This window comes from Peromyscus eremicus, chromosome 4, assembly GCF_949786415.1.
Source record: "Peromyscus eremicus chromosome 4, PerEre_H2_v1, whole genome shotgun sequence".
In the NCBI taxonomy this organism is placed as follows: Eukaryota; Metazoa; Chordata; class Mammalia; order Rodentia; family Cricetidae; genus Peromyscus; species Peromyscus eremicus.
Genome location: NC_081419.1, coordinates 5,349,680 through 5,362,201, shown reverse-complemented (window position 1 = coordinate 5,362,201; position 12,522 = coordinate 5,349,680). Strand labels below are relative to the sequence as shown.

General features: G+C 49.6%; 1 protein-coding gene across 1 annotated transcript in view; it reads right to left on the bottom strand.

Annotated features, from left to right (window-relative positions):
* Hmcn2 (hemicentin 2) overlaps positions 1-12,522 on the bottom strand; it is a 155,104-nt gene that overhangs the window by 134,409 nt on the left and 8,173 nt on the right. Inside the window, exon 2 of the mRNA XM_059260027.1 lies at positions 1,046-1,116. Within this exon, the coding sequence (XP_059116010.1) occupies positions 1,046-1,116 (71 nt within the window). The remainder of the gene's footprint in view (positions 1-1,045; positions 1,117-12,522) is intronic.

Genomic DNA, 12,522 nt, shown 5'->3' with positions numbered 1-12,522 from the left:
TGTGCAGAGGCCAGAGGTCAGTGTTACTTGTCTAACATCCTTCACCCCGTGTTCTCAGACACATCTCTCACTGGATACGGAGCTCCTTGGTTCTGTTAGGCACACTGGCCAACTGGTCCCAGCAATCCTCCTGCCTCTGCCTCCTCATGCTGGGATTACAAGCATGGGCAACCACACCCAGCTTTTCACACAGATGCTGGGGATCTGAACTCAGATTTCCATGTTTGTGTGGCAGGCACTTTACGGAATGAGCTGTCCCCCAGCTCACGAGTGTTTCATGACCGTATGACATGGGAAGACTGAATGGGAGCCACTGTGACTCCAGAAGCCCCGTGACAGCCAAGGCTTAGGGATAAAGCCTGGAGTGGAGCTGGGTTGGGCAAGTAGAAAGGTCCTCTCTGTCACCCGTCCTGGCATCAGGTCCTCAAGGGGACACGCTGGCACACACTCCCCCCCCCCCGACTGGCAGTACCCGGAGCTTTTATGAGGTGAGAGTACAAGCTGTTTACAAGCCCAGCCTGCTGCAGCGGCCGACCCCATAACACAACTTTCACCCCAGAAGGACTTCCTGAGCCCCTGGTGTTCTGGATTCTGCTCTGGGCACTGGGGAACCCAGCTGAGGGGCAGATCCCACTGATGGAGTCTCTGCTCTCAGGAAGCTGGTGGCCTCAGTGGTCAGGAAAAGGACAGATGCTGGACATGGGTATTTTGTGAGGTAAAGACATTCAGATGGCCAAGGACACATGACCCAGGCTCAGACCTGGCTTAGGGGTCTGAACTGAGCTGTCCCTCAAGCCTCCACACATGCCCTCAATGGAGCAGCATGTCCCCCTCACTCACTCATTAAAACAGCACTCACTACACACCAGGGCTCTGTGAGGTATTTTTTTCATGGAATGAGGAGAGGCATCCAAGAGGTACAGGCTTCCAGGACCCAAGCTGGGGTATGGGCCATGGGCTGAGGGAGAGGAAAGGCGAGGAGCGGGGAGGACGCCATCTTGGCTCTGTCATGGAAGAGGAACAATAAAGCTGTCGGGCACCCCACCTGAACGTAGAGTTCTCTCAGTTCTCTCTGGAACACCACTGGGTCTGCTGTGAGGGTCACTGGGCCAATGTCTGTGGGGAGAAAGAGACATGGGTGGGTGTCACAGAGCACAGAAGGGCCAAGGGCAAATCCATTCCCATTCCAAAAGTGGTTCCAAGCCCCCTCTAAGAAATCCCCACCCTGCCATCCCACCCATTCCTACTCCTGAAGGGAAAGTGTGCTGGGAAAACGAATGGAACAGGAAACAGTTGCTCCATTCTGGAACACACAGCAAGCAGCCAACCCCAGGCCAAGCAGGAAGCTCGAAGCTGCAGATCCACACACTGGATATGGAAGGGATGTGGGGCAGGGGAATGCCCCTCCAAGGCTGATGGAACTCGAAGTCACTCCACTTCGGAAGAGAACACAAGTTTCTAAAAGATCAACCTGGCCATTCTGCTCAAAGCTATTTAAGCAAACGAAGTGAAAACCCTTGTGCTCACAAAGCTCAGGTGTACACAGCAATCATGTCCACAATGGCTCCAAGCTAGAGGCAGTTCTTGAACCCTAGGAACTGCCAGACAATAGAATCCATGTTGGTTGAGTTGGTTTAGTCTAACCACTATAAAGTAACTTACAGGAAGGCAGCATATACAATGTGGATACTATGTAGAAATGTATGACTCACTTCCTGGGGGGGACAAAGATGGGTGGTGTGAGGCTCCATCTTTCTGCTCAGGATGGTATGATGTCTAAAACTAGGGAGTGGTTTCTAGAATTTCCTTGGCTCTTGGTGGATTGTTGCGAACTGAAGTATGGAAATTGAAGCTGCTGATAATGGGGAACTGCTGTGTTCAGTTCCCAAGCTCAGCAATTAAACAGATGAAACCACCAGGTAAGAGTGTGGGTGGGTATATCTGATTCTCTGAAAGAAAAAAAATAAAAATAAAAATAAAAAAAAAGAGTGTGGGTGGGTCTCACATGAAGGAAGTGTGAGGAAGAAGCCAGAAGCCAGACTTGGGAACGCGCCAGAACAGAAGTTGCCTGTGTGGTAGAGGAGCTTGAAAAAGGCAAGAGGGGTCGGCTAAGGGGGTGGAGTGTTCCAGACCCTGACAGGAGTGTGGGTTCCATGGAGTGTTGTCTGTTCAGAGCACACAGCTGAGAGTCACACATTCTGGTATCTGTGGTTTAATATATTCTAACAGCCTCAGTGCTCACACTTGTGCGGTGACATTTTGCCCCCTCAACCACTGCCCAGACCCTGTTTGTTCCTGTGTTAATTAATAGTCCAGGCTATTTAAACTACAGATAGATAGACAGACAGACAGATGATAGATAGATAGGTAGGTAAATAGATGATAGGTTGATAGAGAGAAAGATAGAGAGATGATAGAAAATAGATAGATAGATAGATAGATAGATAGATAGATAGATAGATAGATAGATAGATAGATAGATATGAAAAGGTGTGGATGTGTAGATGGACAGACAGATGACAGATGAATGGAGAGATCAATGATGGACAAGTGAATAGATAAAGAGATGATAGGTCATGGATTGCCCTCCCTTCCTTGGAAGGACATGAACAGCTAGGGTTTGGAATTTTCATTGTTCTACACGACAAGATTGTCAGTCACTGCTCAAGGCTTCCTCTTTTCCTCTTTTCTTCTTTTCCTTTGAATGGTTTATGTCATTGGTTTTAAAAAAATGTTCTCTTTTTGCCTGTGTGTGTGTGTGTGGTGTGTATGCATGTGTAAACATGTCCATATGTATGTGGGTATTCATATGTATGCATGTATGTGGAGGCCAGAAGTTGACATCAGGTGGCTTCCTCTATTGCTCTCCACCTTATATATCGAGGTAGGATCTCTCAGTTGAACTCAGAGCTCTCCTACTCAGCTAGTCTAGCCAGCTGGCTCCAGGGACCCCTGTCTCCTGCACCCTAGGATTGCAGGTGGGCTGCCACTCTCCTGGGTTTACCTGGGTGCTGGGAACCCGAACTCCAGCCCTCACACTGCAGAGCAAGCCTTTCAGCTACTGAGCCATCTTCTCAGTCCATTTAAAGACATTGTCATTTATGTGTCTGTATGCCTGTGGGTGTATATGTCACATGTGTGCGAGTGCCTGCAGAAGCCAGAAGAGGGCATCAGATCCCCTAGAGCTGGAGTTACAGATAGCTGTGAGCCAACATGTGGTGCTGGGAGCCAAGCTTGGTTCCTCTGCAGGAGCATCAAGTGCTCTTTTTTTTTTTTTTAAGATTTATTTATTTATTATGTATACAGTGTTCTGCCTACATGCATGCTTGCAGGTCAGAAGAGGGCACCAGATCTCATTACGGATGGTTGTGAGCCACCATGTGGTTGCTGGGAATTGAACGCAAGACCTCTGGAAGAACAGCCAGTGCTCTTAACCACTGAGCCATCTCTCCAGCCCTGCATCAAGTGCTCTTAACCCACTTGTTTTTAAGCACTTTCCTGGAACAAAACTATGATAACCTGAGAAGCCCTGGGTTGGGAGGTGAGCTTCCTGGATCCAACATCTAAGGCTCAGTCTCCCACCACCCAGGTTCTGGAAAAGTCCACCCTGTAGGAGAGGGTCTCTGTGGTAGCTTGAAATAAAATGGCCCCCAAAGGGAGTGGCATTAGGAGGTGTGGCCCTGTGCAATAGGTGTGGTCTTGTTGGAGGCAGGCTTTGAGGTCTCATATATGCCCAAGATACTGCCCAGTGAGACAGAGTACTTCCTGTTGCCTGTAGAGTTCTCAGCTCCTTCTCCAGCACCATGCCTGCCTTCACGCTGCCGTGTCCCTCCAGATGATAGTGGACTGAACCTCCCAACTGTAAGCGAGCCACCTCAATTAAATGTTTTCCTTTATAAAAGTTGCTGTGGTCATGGGGTCTCTTCACAGAAATAGAAAGACCATGTCACCCCAAACAGCTACCTCCTTGTCTGGCCTCCTCCTGCCCCAGTGAGCTGACACACGGATGCATCTCAGTAGATACCACACTTCCTTCTCTAGCCCTCAATCCCAAGGCAAGATCAGCTAAGACACCAGGAAGGGGCGGAGTACTCAGAGATCACCCACCGCTGCTCAAGGGGCAGAGACACATGGCATGCGGTCATCAGTGAAGGCTGCCTGTGTGTCCACTGGGCAGGTCCACCACTCCCATACCCAGCTTTCAGCAGGACACTGAGCGCAGGGCCAGACAGAGAAGGACATCAAATGTGTCACTCGGAGAGTTACCAGTGCTGGGGGGTGGACCACTGGGCCTCCTTCTCCCTAGTTTACCCTGTCTGGAACAGCTGGCTCTGGACAAAACAAAGAAAAAATCCCAGTGGCGGCCCTTCCTGACCCAGTGGACTCCAGGTGAGGCCGCTGTTGCTCTTTGTGTTGGTTCATTTTTCTCTTGCTGTCACAGAACACCTTACACTAGCTGATTTATCAAGAAGAAAGGTTTACTTCTGCTCACAGTTCTGGAGGGTAGTAGGTCCAAGACTGTGATACAGCACCTGCTGGGGCTCTGAGGATGTCCTAAGGCAGAAGGGGAAGCCAGCAAAGCAGAGAGCATGAGGTTCATCGCAGGAGAACTAACTCAGTCCAGAAAAACACCACCAACCCATTCCTGAGGGTGCAGCTTCATGACCTAAACCCCTCCCTTGGGCTCCACATTACCACATGGAAGAATTAAAGTTTCCATAAATCAGCTTCAGGCTGGGACAGGCCACGACAAGTGTTGACAGGCATGGCTCTATTGTTGGAGGTGGGATTTTTTTTTTTTGAGACAAAGTCTCATGTAGCCCAGGCTACCCTAGAACTCTATATAGTCAATGATGACCTTGAATTTCCACCTCCTGCGTTGCTGGGATACAGGTGTGCACCATCTCACTCAGTTTTTTCAGTGCTGGGTGGAACCCAGGGCTTTATGCATGCTGGGTAAGCACCCTACCCACTGACCCACATCCCTAGCACAATAAAATCTACTATTGAGTTCAGGGAGTGATCTGACCAAGGAATTATGAGCAGGCATCAGTAGAGATGGGGCTGGAATCTGGGTCATTCTGACCCCAGCTCTAAGCTGTCAACCAAGCTAGAGGCTGCAGATGCTCTGTGCTCATTCCCTGGGCCTCGTTGCTCCTGAAGGGGAGGGAAGTTCGTGACTGAAGGAGGATGTTTGCCAAACAGCTGGGCAGATGTAGCGTGCAGTCCCTTGGAGTTGGGCACACTGGCCGTGGGAATGATTAAGCCTGTGACCGTGACTCCCCTCAACCCAGAAACCTGGCCCAGGCTCATCCCTCTGCAGGAGGGGGCTTCTTCTCTGCATGGAGGGGAAGAATAGTGAACCCAGTACTCTCCGGGGCGTGTGTGGAACATGCCAGGTTGGAATGGACCAGGTGCTTTGCCAGCCCCTTGTCTGGCCGTGTAGGTCCAGTGGGAACAGTCAGGGCTGTGGCTGGGCCCTCAGAGTTCCTCTGTAACAATCTCTCATCCTCTTGTCAAGGACCCTTCCAAGCTCTTTCCTTCCCCATAGTCAAGTAACACTTGAGTTCTGTAGCCAATTCTCAACACACACACACACACACACACACACACACACACACACACACACACACACACACCTCCTCCATCTACAGTAACCTCAACAGAATTCCCTACCCTGCCACCGTTATGTCCACCCTCTCCAGAACTCAGTTGTCCCATCTCTAGGAGGCAGAGGAGAGAGAATGTAATGTGTAGGCTGCCAGGATTCTGACATTTTCTGAGCCTGAGCCAAGATGACACCTTTGAAGATACCCCAGTGACAGACATAAGACAAGAACCACAAAACTGGTGGCCCTATCCAAAGAGCAAAAATGGCCCCAGAGCCACCCCACCCCCACCCCACCCTGGCCTCAGGAGTCCAGAAGCTCCTCAGAGGCCCCTGCCAGGGCTTCTTTTCTTGAATACTCAGTGGATCTTGGCTTAGTCTGTGCTGTTCATTCAGTGTGTGCTGGACCACGATCCTGCTGGCCTCAGAGCTTCTACTTATGCTAGTCCCTATACCCAGGATGCTGTTCCCTGGTGCTTGATCCTTCTCCACCCAGATGGCACCTCAACTCAGCAATGCCTTGCAGGAGCGACTGCCACCATGCCTAGACACCAGTGTGGGGCTCTCGGCCTTTCTGACTGCATTGAGGACCATGGCAAGCTGGCACCTGCCTGGCCTAAGGTAATCTGTAGTGGATGGCTGTTCTGTCTGTGACCTTGAAGCACCGCCCCTAGAGATGTAGCAGGTAACTGTCCTAACTGCCTATGACCTTGAAGTACCTGCCCCTAGGGCATGGCCTTGGGGGTACCCTTAACACCTAAGATGCACATAGGACACTCTCTGCTCTCCCTTGTGGGACTTGGATGCTGGGACCATGCCTCACCCTTCCAGGATCCTGCTACAATTCCTCTAGTGAGTTTTCCTTCCCTAGTAAATTCCTTTGCCCTTTAAGCAGACTCTGGATTTCTCACGTGAGTAATCCTTCTGGCTTTACCTGCTGGGTAAGGTTGAGCCTAGGAGGCTGGCCTAATCACATACCCCAGCCCCTCTGGGGGCCTCCACTGCCAAACTCACCAACCCTCGCCCCTGGCACACACCTCCCGGGCACCCAGCTGCCACCTCTCCTTCTCCCTCCACCTCCTCCCAACTTCCCTACCCTGAAAAGACTCAGGCCTGGACAATCCCTTGACAAGGAACCGTCTGGCTCAGCCACACCACGCCATTCCTGGCTGCTGATGTGACATGAGCCAGCCTGGTCCCCAGGATGCGTTCAGGATTTACTTCCCCAGTATGCGACTCTGGGTCAGGATGACAGGAACCAGCCTGATGTAGCTGACACCTCACAGGTGCCTGGACTCCAGTCTCCCCAGAGAGGGACCTGGAGCTAGACCAAGAGAGTGAGGACCCTTGTTGGGAGATTTTTGGTGGATGTTAGAGGTCGTAGCCTCCCCCTGGCCTGAAGTTTATCTAAATGGCTCACAACATGGAAACTCCCTCCAGCAAAGCTTCCTGCTCTCTACCTGCCCTTGTCTGGAGGATGTCCCTGGGCCTGGATGGCTGATCTTGTCTAAAAGCTGTCTCTAAACCAGGTGCCTGATCCCTGCTGAGAAGACTTGCACGAAGAACTCTGCTATAGGAGCCTGCTGCCACACACAAAGCCTTGTGATGGGAGTGTGCCACTTAATGCAAACTGGGGTTTGTCCCCAGGCTCCCCAATGCTATATATTCCTTATGTTCCGAAATAAAGTTGAGCTGAATCACCGGAGTCTGTCTCCTGGAGGGCTGACTCCATTCATGCTCATGGGCCATGTACAAAGCTTTCTGATGCCCTTTCTGCCTCTTTTCCCTCTGGGACTGATGACCAATGGGCTGAGAGGGAAAGAGGACCCCCACAACCCTCTGGCTAAGGGGGGAACCCGTGGCTAAGGGAATGAGGACCCTCGTGCTATAGGGGTAAGAACCCAAAGCTAAGGGAATGGAGGGGTCCTAAGCAGGAAAAACCCAGGGCTAAGTGGATGGAGACCTCCAGCCTGAGGGAAGGAACCCCCAAGTTCAAGGGAGCGGGGACTCCTGGACTAAGAGGGTGAAAGCTTTTAGGCTAAAGGAGGGAGGATGTCAGACTGAGGGACGGAAGCTCCTCAGGCTGGGGAGGTAATTGCAAACTCAGGGTGGAGGGAGGCAGTAAAGACACACACATACACACACACACACACACACACACACACACACACACACACACACACGTAGCTCCCATGCATGCTAAAAAGCTGCCCCAGCCATGAGCAGTTTTGAAGACTATAGCATGAGTCCAGCCCACCAACCCAAACCTCTCTCCTCAGGATATCAGCATACCCGGAGGCCCAAAGGCAAGGGAGATTCTGGAAGACTCTAAATTGGCCTAAACAGTCAGACAAATTAACACAGGGCACCACATGTCATCTATCAACTTAGCGTAAAGTCCTCATAGCACACTAAACAGACAGAGATGCAGGCCAGGATGTGACAGACACAGTCTCCCAGTGTGTCCTGCACAGGGCAGAATTCAGGGAAGTTTTCCATACTTATCAAAATGCAAAGGCAGGGGCTACTTCCCAGAGTGGTTTCATTTCCAGGAATGCATCCTGCAGACGCATCCCAGTGCATGTGGAGCTGCTGCAGGGAGACAGGAAGGAGCCAGCTTTGCACAGTAGGGGATGTGCAAAGGAGTAAGATAATTTAATAAATGAAGATAATGTCTCCTGAGGTGTCTTCTACAGTCATCAAAAACAACGTAGAGAGAGTGAATGTCCCTGTATGGAAAGATGGCCATAATATAGCACTCACTGGGGTGGGGTATGTTAAAACATTCCATTTATTGTAAGTTTAAAAGTTAAGATTGTAGGGCCTGGAGGATGGCTCAGCACTTAAGAACCCTTGTTGCTTTTACAGAGGACCTGGGTTCTCTTCCCAGAACCCACATGGCAGCTCACAACTACCAAGAACTCCAGTTCAGGGGAATGTGAACCCTCTTCTGGCCTCCGTGGGCACTGCATGTATGTGTTGCACATACAGATAAGCAGACACACACACATAAAATAAAAATGAATATATCTATTTTTTAAAGTGAACGCTTTGGAAAAGTTAAGATTGTGTAATGAAAGCAGGGGAGGTGGTTCAGTGGGTAAGGACGCTTAGCACCAGCCTGACCTGAATTTAACTCCTGAGACCCACGTGGTGAAGGGGGAAGTGGACTCCCAAAAGTTTTCCTCTGACCTACTCATTCATGCAATCACACACACAAATAAAAGAAAAAGGGTATCTGTATGTAAGTTGACTATGTATGTGTTACACACATGCACACACACATGAGCACACAAGCACATGCACAGATACACACATGCACACATAAACACATACACACACACAGGAACATACACACATGCACACCACACAAACATGCACACTCGAATACATGCACATACACACAAGCCTGGAAAGACATAAGAATATTAAAGTTTGCATTTCTTGAACACTGTATTTTCAGAATGTTTTATAAGTGTGTATTCATTTTGCTTCTTTGGTTTGGGGTTTGGTGCTGCAAGGGAACCCAGGGCCTGTGCGCTACCACTGTGCTCCAACCCCCGTCCCAGTTTGGCAGAGTTTGAAGGAAACAGATTATTAACTGGAAGAGCTGAACCCTGAGCCAAAGCTTGACAAAGAGCAGAAGGGAAGAGCTTCCTGGACGGTTTGAACAGATTAACACAGATGTGAAACTCCTGCACGTGTACTCCAGCGAGAAGCCAGTTTAGCATTAAAGAGGATAGCCACCGTGACCACGGTACTAAAGCCAGGAATGTGGGAACCAGTCACGGGAAGGGACTGCGTATGTAGGTCAACAGGAAACACAACCTAGCAACATCACAACAAAGCTGGGGATTTACCTGCTAAATCAGTGCCCATCCCCAACCAACAGAGGACTTTGGTTTTGTGCGGGTATTTTATTTTGTGTTAAGTCAGGGTCTCAGGTAGCCCAGGCTGGCCTCAAACCGTACAGTAGAGGATGACCTTGAATCTCTGATCCTCCTGCCTCCTCCAGCTCCCGTGTGCTGGGGTTACAGAGCTGGATCATCACGCCCAGCTTTGTGTGGTGCTGAGGACCAAACCTAAGGCCTTGTACATACTAGGCAGATGCTCTGCCAACGGAGTGACATCCTCAACGCTGTCATTCGATTTTTTTTCTGTTTGCTTTTGCTTCTTATTTATTTAGGTTTTTCTTCTGGTTAAGTTATTGTACTTTTTGGTTTCAGGTGTTAGAAATAAAACTGTCGCCCTTCACCTAAAGATTTAAAAATAAACAAAACAGCAACAACAACAACAACAAAAACCTTCAAATCAAGAGCCAGCCTCCTAGGGCTCAAGCCATAGTTCAGTGGTTGAGTATGTGTTTAGCACATGGAGCCCTGGGTTTGATCCCCAGCACCAAGAAACAATCAACCAACCACCAAAAGAATCGACCTGTAAATGACATGAAACCAGAAACAAGAGAGATGCCTTCAGCCACCACATTTCTTAGACATCGTTCTGCGCAGCCAAGCTTACAGGGCAGACACTGGAGAAAAGAGATAGCTGAGGAGGAAGGGGAGCAGGGGTAAAGCCTGTGAGTCTGTGTGCCAACCCAGGAAGCCGGAGACACCACCAAAGGCTAGAGCCTGGGCACACTGTGTGCCAACCCAGAAAGAGAGATACCACCAAAGACTAGAGCCTGGGCACACTGCGTGCCAACCCAGGAAGAGAGACACCACAAAGACTAGAGCCTGGGCACACTGTGTGCCAACCCAGGAAGAGAGACACCACCAAAGGCTAGAACCTGGGCACACTGAGTGCCAACCCAGGAAGCGAGACACCACCAAAGCCTAGTTTAAAGAAGAATCTTGAGAGCCAGGGGAACAGGCTCAGCAGTAGAGTGCTGGCTGAACAAGTGAGGGTCCGATTCAGATGCCAGCGCACACGTAAACACCAGCTGCACTGGTGTGTGTCCAGAACCCCGCACTGGGGGAGAGAAGACGGGAGGAACACTGGGGATCTCTGGCCAGCTAGCCCAATCGGGAGCTCCAGGGCCAGGGAGAGACTTTGTCCCCAAAAACAAGGTCGAGGGAGACCGAGGAACATACTCAACATCAACCTCTGGCCTACACACACGTGCACACACATACACACTCACACACATGCACACATACAGACACACACACACTCACACACATGCACACATACACACACACACACATACACACTCACACACATGCATACTCACACACACTCAGGAAGGTGCACGAACATACACACACTTCAGTAAAAAAGTTTGAAAGGCAATAAATGTACGAAAACAAATTGCTCCCCATCATCCCAGAAATACAGACTTTCAAAATGAAATGTGATGGATAAAAACATCCTGGCCAAAATGGTAACACATGGGAAAGGACGCAGTTAGAAATAATCTTAACTGAATTAGAGGAATCTGTAGGAAAAACATAGGGCCTGGCTAACAAAGTGTGTCAGCAGGGGGACAAGCAGGACCTTGGGGGACAGGTAGATTCCTTCTAAAGGTAATTATAGCTAAATTCAAGATTTAACAAAATTTTGGGCAAAATCACAGTCAATTTTTCAAAGATTTTAATTTTAATTTAGTTTGTTTATTTATGTGGCAAGATCTCACAATGTAGACTTGGCTAGCCTGGAATTTGCTATGTAGACCAGGCTGGCATCAAACTCACAGATGTCCACCTGCCTCTGCCTCCTGAACACTGGGATTAAAAGTGTGCACCACCACACTGTCTTGTGTGTGTGTGTGTGTGTGTGTGTGTGTGTGTGTGTCTCGCATACGCATGTGCAGTGGGAGCTTGAATATATGGCTACATGCACCTGAGTGTAGGTGCCCCAGAGTCCAGAAGAGGGCGTTAGGTCCCCTAGAACTGAACTTACAGGCAGTTGTCAACTACCCAGAGTAGATGCTGGAACCAAACTTGGGCTCTCTGTAAGAGCAGCCAGTGCTCTTAACTGCTGAACCATCGCTCCAGCCCACAGCTGAATTTTTTTAAGAAGTTAACAGAGGTTTTCTGTTACCTAATATTTCATCTGAAAGAATAAATATTTCAGCATAGTTTGAAAATGAAGACTGAAGGCATGGGATGTTGCTAAGCCTGGGCTACATGAAACTCGGTCTCAAATAATAAGAAGCAGGAGCCTGGTTCTGGGTTCCATCTCTAGCACCATAAAAACAGAGAAATAGAGTGAAGCTTAAAAATAGGAGAAGAAATTGGTTTAAGTCACTTTAGAAAAGGGGTCTAGAGGACAAAGCGGAGTAAACCAGGCCTTAGTTAATAAGGCCGTTTCCCATGGGGTTAAAGTTGACGATTCTGAAGCCATGCCTGTCCAGGCTGGAATGGAACAACGAAGTAAATGAGTGGCCGACTGCGGGAAGCCAGGTTTGTCAGCCTTGGAACGGGACCTTAGAGATAAGCCACATGTGTTCCCTGGGCTCCACGTGGGAAGAGGTTACACAGATGCATGTGGTAGTGATTTAGTGCTGGAGACATCAGTACGAAGGCATGTTCTGCTTGGAGGGACATGGCTGTGTATTGGGCATCCTTCCTGTTGCTGTGATGAGATACATAGCAGAGCCGGGGGGTGGGGAGTGGGGTGGGCGTGGGATGCATTTGGACCCATGGTTAAGAGGATGTGGTCCATAACGCTGGGAAGAAATGGTAAACTTTATGGTGTGGGGAATGTGTGCTAGGACGCCTCATCTCTACTGGGCAGGAAGTAGCAGTCAGGGAACACTCATGTTCCATCAGCTTCTGCTGGCTTCCTGCCCCTCCCCTTCTTATTCAGTTGGGACCATCCACTGAAAGGGTCTGATGCCTGCATTTAGGATGGGCCTTCCCCCTCCGTCTGTCCTCTCTAGAAACCCCCTCATAAGCATAACCAAGAGTGTGCCT